Genomic DNA, 25,406 nt, shown 5'->3' with positions numbered 1-25,406 from the left:
ACCACCATACTGGGACAGGAGGAGTGGATTAAAGGAGAAGTTTGGCCCAACCGTTAAGGGTGCTGATGGTCTTGCGAGATTGATAGACCTGAAGCCTGTCTCACCCAAGACTGGTGTAGACTTGGACACCAGGATTGTTGATCAATTGAAGTCTGAGAGCGGCCCTATCTGCCGTCCATAGGCCGTACAGTTACCCATCAGGCCACAGACCAATAAACTGTCATGGCAGCCACTGCCTGAAGTCAATAAGAGACACCTGTAGGCGGCGCTACTAGCAGAGATAACTTTATTTAAGATCAATAACATATAACCAATTTCAACTTTTTTTTTTTTTTCAAATTCAACCTTTATACAATTTGCTACATAAAATATTTTTTTCGCCTCCGTATAATCTTCTTTCGAGTTTACAAAAATAGCAAATTCAGTTCCTCAGCCTCGATTGTCTCATTCTAAATGTGGGGGGGATATTTGGAGTGACCCAAGTTCACACACATTGGGGAGGGGGGGATAAAGGGAAAGATCTAGGATGATAAATATTTCTAGATATAATTCTCTGGGTTTCTTTAATCATTATTTTTTTTTTTTTGGTATCGCCACGGTCGTAATATAAACCTCCTCATTATGAGGTACCTTCGAAACACGATTGAAGAAGCAGCCTGCACCCCTGGACTTGGGAGAGTCAACTATCATGGCGGACTCGTTTTGTTCTCTGGGGTTTTGGGAATAAAGTGTGTTGAAGTGAGTGTAAAGTACAGAAGAGTGTAGACTAGGGTAAAGTGTAGAGTATAGATCATAGAGGAGAGTGTAGACTAGGGTAAAGTGTAGAGTATAGATCATAGAGAAGAGTGTAGACTAGGGTAAAGTGTAGAGTATAGATCATAGAGGAGAGTGTAGACTAGGGTAAAGTGTAGAGTATAGATCATAGAGAAGAGTGTAGACTAGGGTAAAGTGTAGAGTATAGACCATAGAGAAGAGTGTAGACTAGGGTAAAGTGTAGAGTATAGATCATAGAGAAGAGTGTAGACTAGGGTAAAGTGTAGAGTATAGACCATAGAGGAGAGTGTAGACTAGGGTAAGGTGTAGAGTTTAGATCATAGAGAAGAGTGTAGACTAGGGTAAAGTGTAGAGTATAGATCATAGAGAAGAGTGTAGACTAGGGTAAGGTGTAGAGTATAGACCATAGAGGAGAGTGTAGACTAGGGTAAAGTGTAGAGTATAGACCATAGAGGAGAGTGTAGACTAGGGTAAAGTGTAGAGTATAGACCATAGAGAAGAGTGTAGACTAGGGTAAAGTGTAGAGTATAGATCATAGAGAAGAGTGTAGACTAGGGTAAAGTGTAGAGTAGAGCAGACCATAGAGAAGAGTGTAGACTAGGGTAAAGTGTAGAGTATAGACCATAGAGAAGAGTGTAGACTAGGGTAAAGTGTAGAGTATAGACCATAGAGGAGAGTGTAGACTGGGGTAAGGTGTAGAGTATAGACCATAGAGGAGAGTGTAGACTGGGGTAAAGTGTAGAGTAGAGACCATAGAGAAGAGTGTAGACTAGGGTAAGGTGTAGAGTAGAGACCATAGAGAAGAGTGTAGACTAGGGTAAGGTGTAGAGTATAGACCACAGAGAAGAGTGTACACTAGGGTAAAGTGTAGAGCAGACCATAGAGAAGAGTGTAGACTAGGGTAAAGTGTAGCGTAGAGCAAAACATAGAGAAGAGTGTAGACTAGGGTAAAGTGTAGAGTAGAGCAGACCATAGAGAAGAGTGTAGACTAGGGTAAAGTGTAGAGTATAGACCATAGAGAAGAGTGTAGACTAGGGTAAAGTGTAGAGTAGAGACCATAGAGAAGAGTGTAGACTAGGGTAAGGTGTAGAGTAGAGACCACAGAGAAGAGTGTAGACTAGGGTAAGGTGTAGAGTATAGACCATAGAGAAGAGTGTAGACTAGGGTAAAGTGTAGAGTAGAGCAGACCATAGAGGAGAGTGTAGACTAGGGTAAGGTGTAGAGTATAGACCATAGAGAAGAGTGTACACTAGGGTAAAGTGTAGAGCAGACCATAGAGAAGAGTGTAGACTAGGGTAAAGTGTAGCGTAGAGCAAAACATAGAGAAGAGTGTAGACTAGGGTAAAGTGTAGAGTATAGACCATAGAGGAGAGTGTAGACTAGGGTAAAGTGTAGAGTAGAGACCATAGAGAAGAGTGTAGACTAGGGTAAAGTGTAGAGTATAGACCATAGAGGAGAGTGTAGACTAGGGTAAAGTGTAGAGTAGAGACCATAGAGAAGAGTGTAGACTAGGGTAAAGTGTAGAGTAGAGACCATAGAGAAGAGTGTAGACTAGGGTAAAGTGTAGAGTATAGACCATAGAGGAGAGTGTAGACTAGGGTAAAGTGTAGAGTATAGACCATAGAGGAGAGTGTAGACTGGGGTAAAGTGTAGAGTATAGACCATAGAGAAGAGTGTAGACTAGGGTAAGGTGTAGAGTATAGACCATAGAGAAGAGTGTAGACTAGGGTAAAGTGTAGAGTATAGATCATAGAGGAGAGTGTAGACTGGGGTAAAGTGTAGAGTATAGACCATAGAGGAGAGTGTAGACTGGGGTAAAGTGTAGAGTAGAGACCATAGAGAAGAGTGTAGACTAGGGTAAGGTGTAGAGTATAGACCATAGAGGAGAGTGTAGACTAGGGTAAAGTGTAGAGTATAGATCATAGAGAAGAGTGTAGACTAGGGTAAAGTGTAGAGTATAGACCATAGAGGAGAGTGTAGACTAGGGTAAAGTGTAGAGTATAGACCATAGAGGAGAGTGTAGACTAGGGTAAAGTGTAGAGTATAGATCATAGAGAAGAGTGTAGACTGGGGTAAAGTGTAGAGTATAGACCATAGAGGAGAGTGTAGACTAGGGTAAAGTGTAGAGTATAGACCATAGAGGAGAGTGTAGACTAGGGTAAGGTGTAGAGTATAGACCATAGAAAAGAGTGTAGACTGGGGTAAAGTGTAGAGTATAGACCATAGAGAAGAGTGTAGACTAGGGTAAAGTGTAGAGTATAGACCATAGAGAAGAGTGTAGACTAGGGTAAAGTGTAGAGTATAGATCATAGAGAAGAGTGTAGACTAGGGTAAAGTGTAGAGTATAGATCATAGAGAAGAGTGTAGACTGGGGTAAAGTGTAGAGTATAGATCATAGAGAAGAGTGTAGACTAGGGTAAAGTGTAGAGTATAGATCATAGAGAAGAGTGTAGACTAGGGTAAAGTGTAGAGTATAGATCATAGAGAAGAGTGTAGACTGGGGTAAAGTGTAGAGCAGAGCAGACCATAGAGGAGAGTGTAGACTAGGGTAAAGTGTAGAGTATAGACCATAGAGGAGAGTGTAGACTAGGGTAAAGTGTAGAGTATAGACCATAGAGAAGAGTGTAGACTAGGGTAAAGTGTAGAGTATAGACTATAGAGGAGAGTGTAGACTAGGGTAAAGTGTAGAGCAGAGCAGACCATAGAGCAGAGTGTAGAGTAGGGATGAGCACAGTGTATAGGAGCAGAGTGTAGAGTAGGGTACGGTTTAGAGTAGAGCAGAATATAGAGTAGCAAATAATGTAGAGGAGCGCAAGAGAGAATAAAGGGCAGAGAAGAGTGTAGAGCAGAGTAAGGTAGATACAACTAGATTGGGGCAGAGAAGTGTGGAGTAAAGCAGAGGAGAGCAGAATGTAGGGGAGAGTAGAGTGTGGAGGAGTCGAGTACACAGTTGAGTAGAGTGCAAAATCTGAAGGCAACCGTAAACCCACCCAGCACTCTCTTCAATAAACTTTATTTATACCCCAGAGAACTCCATATTTGAGTCTGCATGTGAGTTACAACAGTTATGACTCTAGTGCCATCTACAGGATTTGCCAGGAAGTGCAGACATCATCTTACTTTCCCTGATCATGTTAGTGACGTCCATTACCCCACGAATTGACTGCGCTGCTGCACCACCCGTGAGCAATTCATTGGAGATTAGTGTTGTGGGATGTGGTGCAGGTACAGGAGGTCGGACATCACATGGGCAGTGGAAGAATCGCAACACATAGAACGTCCCGTTATGCTCCACTCACATCCAAAGCTGCATCCCCAGCTCTGCTCCCACTAACTATTCTAGGCTTAGTTTCACTCTGACTTCTATCGTCCTGTACACGCTGCACCTCAGGGGTGGATACTCTATACAGGCACTAGGGCTAGCCGGATATAAACGCAGCTCTGGATGTGACTAGAGAACAATCCGTGACAAGGTTATAAAGCAGCAAGTAAGGATAAACTTTGGATTATCGGTTTCGATCTGATAAAGTGCTTCTCATTATCAAACAAGATTCAGTCAGAAAATAGACCTGATCGCAACGAGGCCGAGACCACCGCGAAATGAGTCAGGATATGGGGGCTATAATTGAGGGGGGAAGGGGGGTATAACACTCTCATCATCTAGCGCCCCCTGGGGGATGTGCTACTTAACTCTTTGCCGTCTCTGTGCCACAATAACCCGAACATGTAAAAAAAAAAAACAGGCCTGGGGACCCATACGATACCTGCCCTGTGTCAGGAGGGGGCGGCGAGCCCCTAATCCTCATCTTGCTCCTCTTCTCCCTGAATATATATATATATATACTGTCAGCCTGAAGGGTTGGAGCCTCCCAATAAATTAAAACGCAGATAAAAGCAAACAATGTGGAGTAATAATTGCTGGAGGGGGGGAAGGGTCTTAAAGGGGAATGTGTCGGAAAGCAGTGGGGGAGGGGCATCCAGTGTGTGGAGGAGGGTCGGGAGCAGACTCTCTTTTGATCCCCCTCGTCGTCATCGCTTGTCCTTCACCAGTTCATTATACAGCTGCGGTTCAGAGTCATGAAGTAGACCTGACTGCTCCCGCCGGAACGTACGGAGGCGAAGAACACCTGAAAGAGGGGGCGGAGAGAGGTGTTACCCCCAGGGGGCAGAAGGGAACACAGAATTATAGACCATTACAACGCCGTACCTTATCGTTACGTTCACACAGGAACTTTAGTCGCTGAGCCCTCTTGTGCATGAAGACCCCGTCAAGATGGCCGGTCTCCACTGAACGGATCTCAATGGCTTTCTCTCCCCACCCCATGATCTGGTTGGAGCAGATGTATGCTAGAGGAGAAACGGCAAAAGGTCAGGACCTTTTAGATACATCCAGATGCAGATCGGTATCTAACTAATCTCCCTTAGGTCTGTCATATTGTAGGTAGATATCCAACCAACCTCCCTTTGGTCCATCATATTGCAGGTAGATATCTAACCAACCTCCCTTAGGTCTGTCATATTGTAGGTAGATCTCTAACCAACCTCCCTTTGGTCCATCATATTGCAGGTAGATATCTAACCAATCTCCTTTAGGTCCATCATATAGCAAGTACATCTCTAACCAATCTCCCTTAGGTCCGTCATATTGCAGGTAGATATCCAACCAATCCCCCTTAGGTCCGTCATATTGCAGGTAGATATCTAACCAACCTCCCTTAGGTCCATCATATTGCAGGTAGATATCCAACCAACCTCCCTTAGGTCCATCATATTGCAGGTAGATATCTAACCGATCTCCCTTAGGTCCATTATATTGCAGGTAGATATCCAACCAACCTCCCTTAGGTCCATCATATTGCAGGTAGATATCTAACCAACCTCCCTTAGGTCCATCATATTGCAGGTAGATATCCAACCAACCTCCCTTAGGTCCATCATATTGCAGGTAGATATCTAACCAACCTCCCTTAGGTCCATCATATTGCAGGTAGATATCTAACCGACCTCCCTCAGGTCCATTATATTGCAGGTAGATATCTAACCAACCTCCCTTTGGTCCATCATATTGCAGGTAGATATCTAACCAATCTCCTTTAGGTCCATCATATAGCAGGTACATCTCTAACCAATCTCCCTTAGGTCCGTCATATTGCAGGTAGATATCTAACCAACCTCCCTTAGGTCCATCATATTGTAGGTAGATATCCAACCAACCTCCCTTTGGTCCATCATATTGCAGGTAGATATCTAACCAACCTCCCTTAGGTCTGTCATATTGTAGGTAGATCTCTAACCAACCTCCCTTTGGTCCATCATATTGCAGGTAGATATCTAACCAATCTCCTTTAGGTCCATCATATAGCAAGTACATCTCTAACCAATCTCCCTTAGGTCCGTCATATTGCAGGTAGATATCCAACCAATCCCCCTTAGGTCCGTCATATTGCAGGTAGATATCTAACCAACCTCCCTTAGGTCCATCATATTGCAGGTAGATATCCAACCAACCTCCCTTAGGTCCATCATATTGCAGGTAGATATCTAACCAACCTCCCTTAGGTCCATCATATTGCAGGTAGATATCTAACCGATCTCCCTTAGGTCCATTATATTGCAGATAGATATCTAACCAACCTCCCTTTGGTCCATCATATTGCAGGTAGATATCTAACCAATCTCCTTTAGGTCCATCATATAGCAGGTACATCTCTAACCAATCTCCCTTAGGTCCGTCATATTGCAGGTAGATATCCAACCAATCCCCCTTAGGTCTGTCATATTGCAGGTAGATATCTAACCAACCTCCCTTAGGTCCATCATATTGAAGGTAGATATCCAACCAACCTCCCTTAGGTCCATCATATTGCAGGTAGATATCTAACCAACCTCCCTTAGGTCCATCATATTGCAGGTAGATATCTAACCAACCTCCCTTTGGTCCATCATATTGTAGGTAGATATCTAACCAACCTCCCTTTGGTCCATCATATTGCAGGTACATATCTAACCAACCTCCCTTAGGTCTGTCATATTGTAGGTAGATATCCAACCGATCTCCCTTAGGTCCATCATATTGCACGTAGATATCCAACCAATCTCCCTTAGGTCCATCATATTGTAGGTAGATATCTAACCGACCTCCCTTAGGTCCATCATATTGTAGGTAGATATCTAACCAATCCCCCTTAGGTCCATCATATTGCAGGTAGATATCTAACCAACCTCCCTTAGGTCCATCATATTGCAGGTAGATATCCAACCAACCTCCCTTAGGTCCATCATATTGTAGGTAGATCTCTAACCAACCTCCCTTAGGTCCATCATATTTCAGGTAGATATCTAACCGATCTCCCTTAGGTCCATTATATTGCAGGTAGATATCTAACCAACCTCCCTTAGGTCCATCATATTGCAGGTAGATATCCAACCAACCTCCCTTTGGTCCATCATATTGCAGGTAGATATCTAACCAACCTCCCTTAGGTCTGTCATATTGTAGGTAGATCTCTAACCAACCTCCCTTAGGTCCATCATATTGCAGGTAGATATCTAACCGATCTCCCTTAGGTCCATCATATTGCAGGTAGATATCCAACCAACCTCCCTTTGGTCCATCATATTGCAGGTAGATATCTAACCAACCTCCCTTAGGTCTGTCATATTGTAGGTAGATCTCTAACCAACCTCCCTTTGGTCCATCATATTGCAGGTAGATATCTAACCAATCTCCTTTAGGTCCATCATATAGCAAGTACATCTCTAACCAATCTCCCTTAGGTCCGTCATATTGCAGGTAGATATCCAACCAATCCCCCTTAGGTCCGTCATATTGCAGGTAGATATCTAACCAACCTCCCTTAGGTCCATCATATTGCAGGTAGATATCTAACCAACCTCCCTTAGGTCCATCATATTGCAGGTAGATATCCAACCAACCTCCCTTAGGTCCGTCATATTGCAGGTAGATATCTAACCAATCTCCTTTAGGTCCATCATATAGCAGGTACATCTCTAACCAATCTCCCTTAGGTCCGTCATATTGCAGGTAGATATCCAACCAATCCCCCTTAGGTCTGTCATATTGCAGGTAGATATCTAACCAACCTCCCTTAGGTCCATCATATTGAAGGTAGATATCCAACCAACCTCCCTTAGGTCCATCATATTGCAGGTAGATATCTAACCAACCTCCCTTAGGTCCATCATATTGCAGGTAGATATCTAACCAACCTCCCTTTGGTCCATCATATTGTAGGTAGATATCTAACCAACCTCCCTTTGGTCCATCATATTGCAGGTACATATCTAACCAACCTCCCTTAGGTCTGTCATATTGTAGGTAGATATCCAACTGATCTCCCTTAGGTCCATCATATTGCACGTAGATATCCAACCAATCTCCCTTAGGTCCATCATATTGTAGGTAGATATCTAACCGACCTCCCTTAGGTCCATCATATTGTAGGTAGATATCTAACCAATCCCCCTTAGGTCCATCATATTGCAGGTAGATATCTAACCAATCCCCCTTAGGTCCATCATATTGTAGGTAGATATCTAACCAATCCCCCTTAGGTCCATCATATTGCAGGTAGATATCTAACCAATCTCCTTTAGGTCCATCATATAGCAGGTACATCTCTAACCAATCTCCCTTAGGTCCGTCATATTGCAGGTAGATATCCAACCAATCCCCCTTAGGTCTGTCATATTGCAGGTAGATATCTAACCAACCTCCCTTAGGTCCATCATATTGAAGGTAGATATCCAACCAACCTCCCTTAGGTCCATCATATTGCAGGTAGATATCTAACCAACCTCCCTTAGGTCCATCATATTGCAGGTAGATATCTAACCAACCTCCCTTTGGTCCATCATATTGTAGGTAGATATCTAACCAACCTCCCTTTGGTCCATCATATTGCAGGTACATATCTAACCAACCTCCCTTAGGTCTGTCATATTGTAGGTAGATATCCAACTGATCTCCCTTAGGTCCATCATATTGCACGTAGATATCCAACCAATCTCCCTTAGGTCCATCATATTGTAGGTAGATATCTAACCGACCTCCCTTAGGTCCATCATATTGTAGGTAGATATCTAACCAATCCCCCTTAGGTCCATCATATTGCAGGTAGATATCTAACCAATCCCCCTTAGGTCCATCATATTGTAGGTAGATATCTAACCAATCCCCCTTAGGTCCATCATATTGCAGGTAGATATCTAACCAACCTCCCTTAGGTCCATCATATTGCAGGTAGATATCTAACCAACCTCCCTTAGGTCCATTATATAGCAGGTAGATATCTAACCAACCTCCCTTAGGTCCGTCATATTGCAGGTAGAAATCTAACCAACCTCCCTTAGGTCCATCATATTGTAGGTAGATATCTAACCAACCTCCCTTAGGTACACACACGTATCTAACAGCTATCCCTTAGATACAGCCATAGGCCGGTGGTTCTCTTATTGATCTCCTTTAGATTAAGTATTGACTTGTCTCCATTAAAGATAAGTTAAGAGGCAGGTATGTAGCTGGTCTTTCTTAGATACGTCCAGATACAGCCAATGTCTACCTGGTCTCTCACTGAGTGGCCCATTTGGGGTAAGTATCTATCTAACTGGTTGTATGTTCATGCTGGGTGGAAATGAGTTTCGGTGACCATCCCCCCAATACTTGGCGCACTCACTCACCCACAGAGGTGGGCATCTCGCCCCACTGTAGCACCACGTCTTTGATAATTCTCCCGTACGTGTTCACATAGACCCCCTCGTCTTCATAGCACAGCAGCATCTCCATCCCATCTGTGTTTGGCAGGAATATGATGGCGTGGGGGTTAATCTGACTCTGGATCTGAAGAAGGACACAAGGGATTAAGCCAAAAGTCTCAACCGCTCGTCCATGACCTGTCACGTGACCGATGAGGAGCAAGATGACTCACGTGGACGGGAATGTAGATGTCGTAGTTGTTCCCCGAGTCCACATCAACTGCATGGAAACCAGATGAAGAACCATAGATGACCTTCAACCTCTGGCCTTCCTCCACTGTGAGGTCCACCAGCTGTGGTCTGTGGGGGAGGTCCGTGAAGGACTGGAAAGGAGTAACAAAGAGGGAGAAAGTCTGTCAGCTATTCAATTCGGATAGAACTAACCCCGATGCAAAAGTCATCACGCCCCTTGTTGCTTACCTTGAAAGCCATGAACTTGTGATATGGTTTGGGGGCCCAGGCGTAGACCTCTACAGAGTTCTTCAAGGCGATCACCAGGAACTTGATACGCTCATATTTGACTGCGAGGAAGAAAGGGGAAAAATGTGAAAAGATGCCCCCTAGTGGATTGAAGATCAGGAGGGATAAAAATGGTGTATTCTTACCAACTTTATAATGGACACATCCCTCCATATCTCCCACCGTGCTCCAGCCCTGCTTCTTCTCCACCTCAGGGTCATTGTGGAGGATCTTGTTTCTAAGCCATGACAGATAGTAGACTCGCAGTTTGTTCCTCTTACCTGGGACAAAACCAAAGGTTATCAAGAGTATTGGGAATCTGTTTGGCCAACATGAAGGGGGTTCCTTAGTGTGGGAAGGATGTAAATGGACATAGGAAAGGGAGTGAGGTGGTGGCAAGGTTGTCCTTGTCGGGAGAGTCCACTCACCACTAATGGTAATAAGAAGGTTAAGTCCTTCTAGGACGTCCATCTGCTGGAATCTCCGTCGGGTGATCAGACTGTAAACTTTCCCTTGACCACTGCGGTCCAGCAGCATCAGCCCATTCTCGGTGCCGACCAACAGGTTCACCCCTTGTATGGAACAGGAGATGCAATGAGATGACAAAATGGCGGCAAACAAAACCAAAAACATCGCCGAAGCTTCTACCGTCATCTCTTACCCCAAAGAGCCGCGCAAAGGATCTCCGAGTTAAATCTCTTCTTGTACTTCCTGATCTCTGGGGTGTCGCTGTGCGGCCTGATGTTAGTGGGGTTCACGTTCACTACCGATCCTTTCCGAGCCTCGTATTTAAGCTGCTCCAATCTGGCCGCATCTCCACTTACGAAGGATGCTACGCAAGGGGGAATTTTCAATTATTATTATTTTTTTTTCCAGTTGGGGAACAACCTAGTGTAAGGAGAGCTCGTGTACACTACCTGCCACTGGGATGGTGTCACCTGTGCCACCAGTTGACTGATACAACCCAAGGTCTACAAACATGGTAAATGAGGTTTTGGGTGGAGCTTTCACCAATCCACGAGACTGGTACTGTAGGGAGAAGCCGGATATTGTGTTATTATAGAGGTACGGCGTTGTCCTCATCACTTACTCATCACTTAATCCAAGATGTCCCCTTTCTGTCTCCATCCATTTCCTTCCTTCCCATCTACCATACAACTGTACTGAATGCATTTCTTATCTTCAACTATCCACCAGTAGATCATCTCCAAAGTCTCTCACACCTCAACATAATACCATGTCCAAAGCTCTCCACTTCCTAAACATCTTGTCTTCTCCATTCCCAACCATCTCCAAACTTCTTAACTTCTCGATGCCCAACCAACAGGTTCCTCCTCCAAATGTCTTCCATTCTCCGTAATTAACCAAAAAGGTTCCTCTTCCCAACATCTCCCATTCTCAACAAGTTCCATCTCCAAACTTCTTCTTCCATTATGGTCTACTTGAGCTAATGTCTGCTCAACAAACATCTCACCTTCTCGGTACTCAACCAATAAGTTACATCACCAAAGGTCTTTTCCCTTCTCAGTATTCAGCCATCAAGTGTCTTCTCTAAACGTCTTAACGTCTCAATGCTTAACAAAAAAATTGGTTCTACAAAAATCTTTACGTGGTCAATACTCAACCAACAAGTCCCATAACTACTATTTTCATGACTGAGCAAACAAATCTGATTTCCAAAAGTTCTTCCTTCTCCGTACTACTCCTACTCAATGACCAAATTCCTTCTCCTCACGTCAACTTCCATCTCCAAATGTCTTCCTTACCCCATAGGCAGCCAACAAATATCAACTGCCAGAAAGTGTATGCTCAATACTTAATGTCAAAGTTCCATCTCCTCAGTAGACATCCACCAAGTTCCTTCTCTAAGCCGGTTACCTACTCAATAGTCAAACAAGAAGCTTCTTCTCAAAAGGTCTCCAACCAAAACGTTCCTTCAAACATCTCAACAGTGAACCAACGAAGTTCTATCGCCCCAAGTCTTTCCTTCAACAAAGTTTCTCCAAGTGTCTTCCCTTTCTCGATATTTAACCAAATCCCATTTTCCAGTATGAAACCACTACCAACTTCTCGGAAACTTCTTCTCTATACGCAACCAACCAAATCCATCTCTCCAGGTCTTTCCTTCAGATTATGCACCTCAGTTTCTTTCCCAAATCCCTTTCCTTCTTAACAGTCAACCAAAAATTTCCATTTCCAAACATTTCCCATTCTCCAACCAAGTTTCTTCTCCAAACATCTTCCCTTCCCAATACATAACCAACCAATCCCATCACCAAAAGTCTTTCCTTTCACGCGACACCAAACCAACAAGTCCCGTCCTCCAACACTTTCCTTCTCGATACTCTACACTCCCTCCCATCGTGCACCCATCACTCACATCGGTTCCTCCACCCTCTTTGCCCGGGGAGCCTGGCCCCTTGGGTTCAGTGGGTGAATGGCTTGGTTGCACCACATCCGGCAGGTTTGTGTATCCGTTGCTATCAGCGTGCAGCAGGTTGCGTTCTTCTTCCGGCGTCTGAGAGGAAGAAGATAATGATGGATCTGGTTCTGGACATAGGTACAGACTTTTACGACGCTATTATAGGATGTAGCCCCCCCAAAATGGTGTGATGGGAGTCATGAGCATATGGGATATCTTATGTCACCCAAGATAACCAAGCTTGGTAGCCTTATACTTTCTGTTATGTGTATGTTGTGTGATCACCCTCTTGGTTTTGTGATCTCCTCAAGTCCTTGGAACAACTGGGCCTGTCTTCCAGATGTGGATGGTTCTTCTCAAGTGGATTCTTCTGGACCATGCTCCAAGTCAGAGAAGGAAAGAGTCCACTCCAACATAACCCAACCAATACTGAGTATCCTCTAGATTAATGCACCTGTACTCCTAAATAAGGAGGAAATCTAGAAGACGTGAGGACGGGACCACAGCCTGAGGGGTACATCGCTTTCGTTGACTTCCCTAACCCTCTTACCCGTTGCACGATCATGGTGCCGTCTCCATAGGAGCTATCAGATGTGCTCCCCACCAGCTCTTCCACATCATGGACCACCATGGTGCTTACGCTGTCTGTATCCGCGTCACGACCGTTTCGACTGAAGGTCAGAAAACAGGAACATCTACGTGACTTTTTCCCCCCCACAGGTGGTGGGTGCATTAGATTTTTTTTTGAGGTCATCGCTACCTGGCGGATGAACTTTCTCTACTTTGTTCTTGTCGCTCTTGGTCGCCCTCCTCATCATCCTCGTCGCTGCTGTCCATCTCGTCACTGGAGGAGGAGTAGTCCAGGGCCTTTTTGGGGGGTTTGGGGACATCTTCTGGGCGATCCTTCACTAATAAATGGTCCTGTCGCAGGAGGGGACACAAGGGGAGGGGAAAATTTCAATAAAGGTGATATACAGTGTATACAGGGCGGGGGAAGGAAAGAGAGAGTAGACTATACAGAAGAACTGACCAGAGACACACCGTGATATACACACAGAGGGGGCGATATACCGCCATACAACACAATGTACACCTATACACTCGCATCAGTCACACCGGGACATCCATACCCACACAGCAGGTGACAACAAACGGCGGCACATTGTATCACCAGAGACACACCGTGATATACACACAGAGGGGGCGATATACCGCCATACAATACAATGTACACCTATACACTCGCATCAGTCACACCGGGACATCCATACACACAGCAGGTGACAACAAACGGCGGCACATTGTATCACCAGAGACACACCGTGATATACACACAGAGGGGGCGATATACCGCCATACAATACAATGTACACCTATACACTCGCATCAGTCACACCGGGACATCCATACCCACACAGCAGGTGACAACAAACGGCGGCACATTGTATCACCAGAGACACACCGTGATATACACACAGAGGGGGCGATATACCGCCATACAATACAATGTACACCTATACACTCGCATCAGTCACACCGGGACATCCATACCCACACAGCAGGTGACAACAAGCGGCGGCACAATGTATCACCAGAGACACTAACCTCGCCAATTGCTCTTTTATAACTCTGACAGCAGTAAAGAAAAGAAAAAGATTATTGCAGGACATTGACACCCCGACTATAACATACGTGTAACTGTATAGGTGACCATATACAACCCCCCCCACCCCCATATGGGAGGTGACATTATAGAGAAGAGGTTAGGGGCTAGCAGAAAGAACATGGCGGTTATACTCACAGCAGGGCGCCCTGGCCGGGACCGATGCTCCTCTCCTGGGGTTTTGCTACCAGGGGGGCTGATAGAAGACTCCTCCAGTTTATGGGGGGCTGCGGGAGACATCGGCTATTAGCAATGGGAAGACACAGACGTCTTGGGGCATAGAGGAGGAGATGGCAGCATTGGGTGTAGGCCCGTATGATGGATGTGACCCTCCCTCTCCTCCCGCAGGACCGCCCATCTGGGGGTCATTACCTATACGGTTCCTCTCCAGCGATCCGGCCTGGGGAAGGTTGGGGTGAGGAGACTGCAGCAGGGAATCGCCCCTCTCCCAGCCGCTCTCTGCACGCCGCAGGTCGGGGTTACTGCAGGACAGGACAGGGGGTCATTAGAGGTCAGGGTAGGAGTCAAATGGGTGTGAATGGGGACGGGCCGCTTACCTGGCTCTCACAGCCTGGACTGGTCTGCCCCCTCCAGAGCCGCTGGTGTTCAGGGCCGTCGCAATGGATGTCGTCCTCTGAGGAACCTGGAGACGGCAGAAAAATCACCAGGACTTAAGACTCCAGTCGCATCCAAAGCTGCGTTCACAATCCTCAGGCTGCAAAGCACTACAACAGTGTGAGGGGTCACAGGATTGTGAAAGCAGGTTATAAGGTGTTATGCTCTAGTCACAACCAAAGCAGACGTCTGCGTTTACTCTGGGTCCAGTAGACACTACATCTCCCGTAACGCACCGCAGCGTACTGATGACACGGGAGGTTGTGAGCGCAGCTCTGGATGTGACTGGAGTATAAGTCGTGATGTCACTCATAGTGTGACCCCGTCTGACAGAGAGGATTGTGGGACAAGAAGTCCAAGTTGTTACAGGTGGAAGCTCAGCAAAGACTGGAGACGCGGTGAGACAGGAAAACGTCCGCACAGATCATGTGACTCCTGGCCGGTCTGGAGTCCAGGAAAGCAGAGTAGAGGTTAGTAAGAGCAGCCCGGTGAATAGTCATCTTGGGAAAGCTGGGTGGCCACTAATATGGCAAATTATTACTGCAGAATACAGTATATAGGCAGAGATGACATGTATCTTCCTGTAGATTAGCCATTCAGGGGTTAGGGAAAGCTGGGTGCAAGTGAAGATGGCAACCATTACAGCTCATGTCAGAACAAACCGTCACCCAGCTTTCCAGTGACATCCAGCCTTCCTAGTTTCCGGAACGGCAGATCTATAGGACTAAGGGATGCCCATCACTGCATAACTAGTCAAACATACTGGACAAGACCCCATGGCAGGCATTCTGCTCGTACCCAACCTATCAAGGCTCCTGAACGGCAAATCTTCACCAAGCAGGTGGTTATATTGGATGTCACCCATCTTTCCCAGATCCCTGAATGGCACGCTTGACTAGTTAAGCTGGAACACAAGCAGGGGAGATATCCCTGCCGTACTAGTCAGCACTGCTCTGTAACGGCGGCCATATTGGCTATCACCCAGCTTTTCTATGAAGAGATAAGATACAGCAGAGACGGGGATAGAACAGGATAGAAGGAACCAGCGGAGAAGAAAGGGTTAAAACGGAGCAAGAGAGCGACAGGGCGTGATGTCCGTTCCAGCCACTTCCATCTTCACCCCCCCCGGTTACCTTTGGAGGAGGGGTCTCGGGCTCCATTTTCACCCAGGGGCCCCTGTCTGGCCGGGCTGAGGGTATAAGAGCCGCCTCTGGGGAGGGGTCGGAGCTCTGGCGGGCTAGCTGGCCCCGGGAGGCGGGAGGCATCATGGCGGAAGCAGCGGGCTGACGGCTGATCATGGGTGCCGACGGAGGGTCCTGTAGGGAATTGGGGCGGGGGCTGGGTTTGAGGACCACACGGGCCTGCGGAGTGACGGTGCGGAGTGGCTGAGGGATGGATGAAAACATGGATGAACATGAAGACTGGGTAAAGCCAGTTCTAAAAATGTAAAGGGGCGCAACCATTTCCCTGTATCCCACAATCCAGTAATGTTATCTAGCGCTGCGCTAAAAGGGTTAACAGCGAGAAGTCCGTGGCAGCACCGATTATAGCGTGGCGCGCACTACTTACCGTACGGCTCAGGGAAGTGCAAAAGTAACTGTGCACGTATCATGTACTCTAGTCACATCCAAAGCTGCTGCCCTCTGCTGGCTCTGGGCTGCACTGTAGAGGGTGTATTGCCCTACACTACATCTCCCACAATGCATACAGCAGAGCACAGGGCCGCCCATGGACTCTGGCCGCTATTTGAACGCAGCTTTGGAGGTGAATGGAGCATTAGACATGATACTGCATGTGGATTAGATAGGAAGCCATTATATCCTCGAGCATGCCCAGTCTCTCCCCATGCTTTACACTGCAGCTCTGCACCATTACAGTGGAGGTCAGTGATCTGCAGATTTGGAACATCTGGAGAGGATGACGATGATGATGACCGATCTGGGGAGTCTGGGGTATCTGAAAACCATTTTAGTCGTTCCCTAATGCTTTACATGGCAGCACTGCTCCATTGTGATCAATGACTTTCGATCATAACCTTGAGGAAGTCGGAAATCCTTCTCCTGTCTCATCCTTCATGCTTTACACTGCAGCTCTGCTCTGTCAGACAGGCGGACCGCTTCACTATAATGGGGTCCGTCAGTTTAAAACTGGAATCCGATTTCAGTCTCCAACACGGCCTTAAAGGGATTGCCCAGTGTGGACTAACCCCTCCACATTTTGTGGGCCGGCTCAAGCACACCCTAGGGAGTCTCCCGATTTTTACCTTATGTTCCTGGGGGTCCAGAGGCCTTTGTGATGGAGGGGTCTGATTGGGGGTCCCGGAGGACTCCACCGAGCTGAGCTTAGTAATGGAGAGCGGAGAGTTCTGCTTGTTCAGCCTGGAGCGCTCCTCCACCTGTAGGAAACAAGGGATAGTATTAGGGTCTTGTACAAGAGACGTCCCGGCTGCCATTGGGTGAAGAGGCAGAGAAGACGCCCCCTGCTAAAAACCTGTAATTTGATACGGCAACGTCAAAATTGCTGGGGCTTTGCCAAGAGCAGACGGAGGTTGAGCGCTGATCAGGCAGACAAGGGGTGTAGGTACCTCTCGAGCCCAGGCGGGCTTCTCGCTGGGGTTCATGACGGCCCGGTTGTAGTGGTAGAGCGGCTTCTTCTCCTGCTGTTGCTGCTGCTGTTGCTGCTGCTGCAGGGACTTGAGATAGGCGTGCTCCTGCTGGAGTTGGCGCTGCAGACGTTCCGACTGACGCTGCTCCTCCAGCTGTTTGCGCTTGTACTCCTGCCCAGATAAAGCTGGCTAAGCACGTGAGCAATACAAGGAACGCACGAGGGTGTCAAACACACAAAGGCTGCACGCTACTCGGTATAGTGGAGTATTATTCTACACTGCTAGGTGACAGGCCGCCGGGTGCAATAATACTCAGCGTCTATACACCGGATACAAAACATGGACAGAGGAGGAGGAGGAGGAAGGCGCCACCTACAGTCAGAAACAGCACATGTGTGAGGGGAAGAGACGAAAGGGCGGCAGTGTGGAGACCACAGGAAGGGAGAGCTGTAGCCCAATATCTGCCTTCTCTAGGAGACCCCCTCATATAGAGGAGTGCGCCCCCCGCTACATGACAGGATAGAGATCCCACATACATAAGACAGCGTCTCTCTAGTTTAGTACAGGATAGGGGTGTCACAGTGTATAAGAAGGGGCGTCATAGTGCAGTATGGGGTATGTGTATGCAAGGAGAGGCGCTATGGTACACTACAGGAAGGACTGACACAGTGTAGCAAACAATGTCTAGACTGTACGCAGGTAGGGCTGTCACAGTGTACTGTCTATGTGCAGGTTGTCTATGTGCAGGTAGGGGGTGCTATGTTGTACTACAGGTTGTCTATGTTCAGGTAGGGGATGATACCGGTGTACTACAGACTGTCTATGTGCAGGTAGGGGATGATACGGTGTACTACAGGCTGTCCATATGCAGGTAGGGGGTGATACGATGTACTACAGGTTGTCTATATGCAGGTAGGGGGGTGATACCGGTGTACTACAGACTGTCTATGTGCAGGTAGGGGATGATACGGTGTACTACAGGCTGTCCATATGCAGGTAGGGGGTGATACGGTGTACTACAGGTTGTTCATATGCAGGTAGGGGGTGATACGGTGTACTACAGGCTGTCCATATGCAGGTAGGAGGTTATACATTGTACTAAAGGTTGTTCATATGCAGGTAGGGGGTGATACGGTGTACTACAGGCTGTCCATATGAAGGTAGGAGGTGATACGGTATACTACAGGCTGTCTATGTGCAGGTAGGAGGTGATACGGTGTACTACAGGCTGTCCATATGCAGGTAGGGGGTGATACGATGTATTACAGGCTGTCCATATGCAGATAGGGGGTGATACGGTATACTACAGGCTGTCTATGTGCAGGTAGGGGGTGATACGGTGTACTACAGGCTGTCCATATGCAGGTATGGGGTGATACGGTGTACTACAGGCTGTCCATATGCAGGTAGGAGGTGATAAGGTGTACTACAGGCTGTCCATATGCAGGTAGGGGGTGATACGGTGTACTACAGGCTGTCCATATGCAGGTGAGGGATGATACGGTGTACTACAGGCTGTCCATATGCAGGTGAGGGATGATACGGTGTACTACAGGCTGTCCATATGCAGGTGAGGGATGATACGGTGTACTACAAGCTATCCATATGCAGGTAGGGGGTGATACGGTCTACTACAGGTTGTCCATATGCAGGTAGGGGGTGATACGGTGTACTACAAGCTATCCATATGCAGGTAGGGGGTGATACAGTGTACTACAGGCTATCCATATGCAGGTAGGGGGTGATACGGTCTACTACAGGTTGTCCATATGCAGGTAGGGGGTGATACGGTGTACTACAAGCTATCCATATGCAGGTAGGGGGTAATACGGTGTACTACAGGTTGTCCATATGCAGGTAGGGGGGTGATACGGTGTACTACAGGCTGTCCATATGCAGGTAGGGAGTGATACGGTGTACTACAGGCTGTCCATATGCAGGTAGGGGGTGATACGGTGTACTACAGGCTGTTCATATGCAGGTGAGGGATGATACGGTGTACTACAGGCTGTCCATATGCAGGTGAGGGATGATACAGTCTACTACAAGCTATCCATATGCAGGTAGGGGGTGATACGGTGTACTACAGGCTATCCATATGCAGGTAGGGGGGTGATACGGTGTACTACAGGCTGTCCATATGCAGGTAGGGGGTGATACGGTGTACTACAGGTTGTCCATATGCAGGTAGGGGGGTGATACGGTCTACTACAGGCTGTCCATATGCAGGTAGGGGGTGATACGGTGTACTACAGGCTGTCCATATGCAGGTAGGGGGTGATACGGTGTACTACAGGTTGTCCATATGCAGGTAGGGGGGTGATACGGTGTACTACAGGCTGTCCATATGCAGGTAGGGGGTGATACGGTGTACTACAGGCTATCCATATGCAGGTAGGTGGATGATACGGTCTACTACAGGTTGTCCATATGCAGGTAGGGGGTAATACGGTGTACTACAGGCTGTCCATATGCAGGTAGGGGGTGATACGGTGTACTACAGGCTGTCCATATGCAGGTAGGGGGTGATACGGTGTACTACAGGTTGTCCATATGCAGGTAGGGGAGTGATACGGTGTACTACAGGCTGTCCATATGCAGGTAGGGGGTGATACGATGTACTACAGGCTGTCCATATGCAGGTAGGGGGTGATACGGTGTACTACAGGCTGTCCATATGCAGGTAGGAGGTGATACGGTGTACTACAGGCTGTCCATATGCAGGTAGGGGGTGATACGGTGTACTACAGGCTGTCCATATGCAGGTAGGGGGTGATACGGTGTACTACAGGTTGTCCATATGCAGGTAGGGGGGTGATACGGTGTACTACAGGCTGTCCATATGCAGGTAGGGGGTGATACAGTGTACTACAGACTGTCCATATGCAGGTAGGGGTGATACGGTGTACTAAAGGCTGTCCATATGCAGGTAGGGGGTGATACGGTGTACTACAGGCTGTCCATATGCAGGTAGGAGGTGATACGGTGTACTACAGACTGTCCATATGCAGGTAGGGGGTGATACGGTGTACTACAGGCTGTCCATATGCAGGTAGGGGGTGATACGATGTACTACAGGCTGTCCATATGCAGGTAGGAGGTGATACGGTGTACTACAGGTTGTCCATATGCAGGTAGGAGGTGATACGATGTACTACAGGCTGTCCATATGCAGGTAGGGGGTGATACGGTGTACTACAGGTTGTCCATATGCAGGTAGGGGGTGATACGGTGTACTACAGGCTGTCCATATGCAGGTGGGGGGTGATACGGTGTACTACAGACTGTCCATATGCAGGTAGGGGTGATATGGTGTACTAAAGGCTGTCCATATGCAGGTAGGGGGTGATACGGTGTACTACAGGCTGTCCATATGCAGGTAGGAGGTGATACGGTGTACTACAGACTGTCCATATGCAGGTAGGGGGTGATACGGTGTACTACAGGCTGTCCATATGCAGGTAGGGGGTGATACGATGTACTACAGGCTGTCCATATGCAGGTAGGGGTGATACGGTGTACTACAGACTGTCCATATGCAGGTAGGGGGTGATACGGTGTACTACAGGCTGTCCATATGCAGGTAGGAGGTGATACGGTGTACTACAGACTGTCCATATGCAGGTAGGGGGTGATACGGTGTACTACAGGCTGTCCATATGCAGGTAGGAGGTGATACGATGTACTACAGGCTGTCCATATGCAGGTAGGGGGTGATACGGTGTACTACAGGTTGTCCATATGCAGGTAGGAGGTGATACGATGTACTACAGGCTGTCCATATGCAGGTAGGAGGTGATACGATGTACTACAGGCTGTCCATATGCAGGTAGGGGGTGATACGGTGTACTACAGGCTGTCCATATGCAGGTAGGAGGTGATACGATGTACTACAGGCTGTCCATATGCAGGTAGGAGGTGATACGGTGTACTACAGGTTGTCCATATGCAGGTAGGAGGTGATACGGTGTACTACAGGCTGTCCATATGCAGGTAGGGGGTGATACGGTGTACTACAGACTGTCCATATGCAGGTAGGACTATGAAGGTGTCCTATTGACACCAGATGAGGGGTCTCAGTGTAGTAGGAAATATTAAGCTAATGACATGGCGAGGAGAGGCCGCACTAGAAAAGCCAAGAGGAGGAGCCGATTTACCAGTAAGAGGGCCTGTTCCTGCAGAAGCTGCTGCTGGAGGATTTCTAACTGTCTCTGTTCTTCCTCTAACTTCTGTCTGATATATTCCTAGAGAAGGAGAGATGCAGAGAGAGCCAAGAGACAGCTGGGAGAGATCCAGAGAAAACACAGGAAGGAGGGAGTACAGCCAGATTACACAGAAACCTCCCCGCAACATGGAGACCACAGGGTGACAGACATGGGGGACGAGAAGATCCAGCCATCTAGCAACGTGACACTCAGTGACAATACTGAACTGTGTCATGACATGGTGCAACACAGACCCAAAGCACATAAGGCATGTACCACCCTTCACCACATATATGTGCCCCCGCCCCAGCATATATGAGGCATGTGCAACCCTCCCCTGCATAACTGAGGTATTACATACCAATAGACATCAGGCCTCAATCTGGAGACATGCATATACCTATCCTAATCTATACACTTCCACCTCCTATACTGCAGTGATACCATGCACCATGTACCCCATGCTGCAGCGATATCCTGTATGATACATGTATCCCATGCTGCAGCGATACCCTGTATGATAGATGTACCCCATGCTGCAGCGATACCCTGTATGATACATGTATCCCATGCTGCAGCGATACCCTGTATGATACATGTAACCCATGCTGCAGCGATACCCTGTATGATACATGTAACCCATGTACCCCATGCTGCAGCGATACCCTGTATGATAGATGTAACCCATGTACCCCATGCTGCAGCGATATCCTGTATGATACATGTAACCCATGCTGCAGCGATATCCTGTATGATAGATGTAACCCATGCTGCAGCGATACCCTGTATGATACATGTAACCCATGCTGCAGCGATACCCTGTATGATACATGTAACCCATGCTGCAGCGATACCCTGTATGATACATGTAACCCATGCTGCAGCGATACCCTGTATGATACATGTACCCCATGCTGCAGCGATACCCTGTATGACAGATGTACCCCATGCTGCAGCGATACCCTGTATGATACATGTAACCCATGCTGCAGCGATACCCTGTATGATACATGTATCCCATGCTGCAGCGATACCCTGTATGATACATGTAACCCATGCTGCAGCGATACCCTGTATGATACATGTAACCCATGTACCCCATGCTGCAGCGATACCCTGTATGATAGATGTAACCCATGTACCCCATGCTGCAGCGATATCCTGTATGATACATGTAACCCATGCTGCAGCGATATCCTGTATGATAGATGTAACCCATGCTGCAGCGATACCCTGTATGATACATGTAACCCATGCTGCAGCGATACCCTGTATGATACATGTACCCCATGCTGCAGCGATACCCTGTATGATACATGTAACCCATGCTGCAGCGATACCCTGTATGATACATGTACCCCATGCTGCAGTGATACCCTGTATGATACATGTACCCCATGCTGCAGCGATACCCTGTATGACAGATGTACCCCATGCTGCAGCGATACCTTGTATGACAGATGTAACCCATGCTGCAGCGATACCCTGTATGACAGATGTACCCCATGCTGCAGCGATACCCTGTATGATACATGTAACCCATGCTGCAGCGATACCCTGTATGATACATGTAACCCATGCTGCAGAGATACCCTGTATGATAGATGTACCCCATGCTGCAGCGATACCCTGTATGATACATGTAACCCATGCTGCAGCGATACCCTGTATGATACATGTACCCCATGCTGCAGCGATACCCTGTATGATACATGTAACCCATGCTGCAGCGATACCCTGTATGATACATGTACCCCATGCTGCAGTGATACCCTGTATGATAGATGTAACCCATGCTGCAGCGATACCCTGTATGATACATGTACCCCATGCTGCAGTGATACCCTGTATGATACATGTACCCCATGCTGCAGCGATACCCTGTATGATACATGTACCCCATGCTGCAGAGATACCCTGTATGATACATGTACCCCATGCTGCAGCGATACCCTGTATGATAGATGTAACCCATGCTGCAGCGATACCCTGTATGATACATGTACCCCGTGCTGCAGCGATACCCTGTATGATACATGTAACCCATGCTGCAGCGATACCCTGTATGATACATGTAACCCATGTTGCAGAGATACCCTGTATGATACATGTACCCCATGCTGCAGTGATACCCTGTATGATAGATGTAACCCATGCTGCAGCGATACCCTGTATGATACATGTACCCCATGCTGCAGTGATACCCTGTATGATACATGTACCCCATGCTGCAGCGATACCCTGTATGATACATGTACCCCATGCTGCAGAGATACCCTGTATGATACATGTACCCCATGCTGCAGCGATACCCTGTATGATAGATGTAACCCATGCTGCAGCGATACCCTGTATGATACATGTACCCCGTGCTGCAGCGATACCCTGTATGATACATGTAACCCATGCTGCAGCGATACCCTGTATGATACATGTAACCCATGTTGCAGAGATACCCTGTATGATACATGTAACGCATGCTGCAGCGATACCCTGTATGATACATGTACCCCATGCTGCAGCGATACCCTGTATGATACATGTAACCCATGCTGCAGCGATACCTTGTATGATACATGTACCCCATGCTGCAGCGATACCCTGTATGATACATGTACCCCATGCTGCAGCGATACCTTGTATGATACATGTAACCCATGCTGCAGCGATATCCTGTATGATACATGTACCCCATGCTGCAGCGATACCCTGTATGATACATGTAACCCATGTTGCAGAGATACCCTGTATGATACATGTAACGCATGCTGCAGCGATACCCTGTATGATACATGTACCCCATTCTGCAGCGATACCCTGTATGATACATGTAACCCATGCTGCAGCGATACCTTGTATGATAGATGTTCCCCATGCTGCAGCGATACCTTGTATGATACATGTAACCCATGCTGCAGCGATACCCTGTATGATACATGTACCCCATGCTGCAGCGATACCCTGTATGATACATGTACCCCATGCTGCAGCGATACCTTGTATGATACATGTAACCCATGCTGCAGCGATACCCTGTATGATACATGTACCCCATGCTGCAGCGATACCCTGTATGATACATGTAACGCATGCTGCAGCGATACCCTGTATGATACATGTACCCCATGCTGCAGCGATACCCTGTATGATACATGTACCCCATGCTGCAGAGATACCCTGTATGATACATGTACCCCATGCTGCAGCGATACCCTGTATGATACATGTACCCCATTCTGCAGCGATACCCTGTATGATACATGTAACCCATGCTGCAGCGATACCTTGTATGATAGATGTTCCCCATGCTGCAGCGATACCTTGTATGATACATGTAACGCATGCTGCAGCGATACCCTGTATGATACATGTACCCCATGCTGCAGCGATACCCTGTATGATACATGTACCCCATGCTGCAGCGATACCCTGTATGATACATGTACCCCATGCTGCAGCGATACCCTGTATGATACATGTACCCCATGCTGCAGCGATACCCTGTATGATAGATGTAACCCATGCTGCAGCGATACCCTGTATGATACATGTACCCCGTGCTGCAGCGATACCCTGTATGATACATGTAACCCATGCTGCAGCGATACCCTTTATGATACATGTAACCCATGTTGCAGAGATACCCTGTATGATACATGTAACGCATGCTGCAGCGATACCCTGTATGATACATGTAACCCATGTTGCAGAGATACCCTGTATGATACATGTAACGCATGCTGCAGCGATACCCTGTATGATACATGTACCCCATTCTGCAGCGATACCCTGTATGATACATGTAACGCATGCTGCATAAATACCAGATATGACATGAGTACCCATGCAGCAGCGATACTCTACATGATATATACATATACCTCACAC

The 25,406-nt window shown here is 47.3% G+C and overlaps 1 protein-coding gene across 6 annotated transcripts in view; it reads right to left on the bottom strand.

Moving 5' to 3' along the window:
- Positions 1-269: 269 nt before the first annotated feature.
- The window catches only part of MINK1 (misshapen like kinase 1), a 65,152-nt gene continuing 40,015 nt past the window's right edge, over positions 270-25,406 (bottom strand). The window contains exons 14-33 of one of the 6 annotated variants that reach the window (XM_075272396.1): positions 21,471-21,557; positions 17,293-17,484; positions 16,972-17,103; positions 15,842-16,093; positions 14,651-14,736; positions 14,466-14,575; positions 14,232-14,320; positions 14,036-14,059; positions 13,191-13,351; positions 12,981-13,101; positions 12,389-12,526; positions 10,926-11,037; positions 10,670-10,840; positions 10,437-10,580; positions 10,155-10,289; positions 9,970-10,070; positions 9,723-9,872; positions 9,475-9,634; positions 4,982-5,121; positions 270-4,901 (exon numbers count right to left, since the gene is read on the bottom strand). In XM_075272396.1, coding sequence (XP_075128497.1) covers positions 4,818-4,901; positions 4,982-5,121; positions 9,475-9,634; positions 9,723-9,872; positions 9,970-10,070; positions 10,155-10,289; positions 10,437-10,580; positions 10,670-10,840; positions 10,926-11,037; positions 12,389-12,526; positions 12,981-13,101; positions 13,191-13,351; positions 14,036-14,059; positions 14,232-14,320; positions 14,466-14,575; positions 14,651-14,736; positions 15,842-16,093; positions 16,972-17,103; positions 17,293-17,484; positions 21,471-21,557 — 2,589 coding nt within the window. In that variant the 3' untranslated portion in view covers positions 270-4,817. The remainder of the gene's footprint in view (positions 4,902-4,981; positions 5,122-9,474; positions 9,635-9,722; positions 9,873-9,969; positions 10,071-10,154; positions 10,290-10,436; positions 10,581-10,669; positions 10,841-10,925; positions 11,038-12,388; positions 12,527-12,980; positions 13,102-13,190; positions 13,352-14,035; positions 14,060-14,231; positions 14,321-14,465; positions 14,576-14,650; positions 14,737-15,841; positions 16,094-16,971; positions 17,104-17,292; positions 17,485-21,470; positions 21,558-25,406) is intronic. The other 5 variants (XM_075272397.1, XM_075272400.1, XM_075272398.1 and 2 more) reach the window with 5 other exon arrangements.

The sequence above is a fragment of the Leptodactylus fuscus genome, chromosome 5 (assembly GCF_031893055.1).
Source record: "Leptodactylus fuscus isolate aLepFus1 chromosome 5, aLepFus1.hap2, whole genome shotgun sequence".
Lineage (NCBI taxonomy): Eukaryota > Metazoa > Chordata > Amphibia > Anura > Leptodactylidae > Leptodactylus > Leptodactylus fuscus.
Note: the sequence above shows the minus strand (reverse complement) of the source record. Positions and strands in the feature narration are given on the sequence as shown.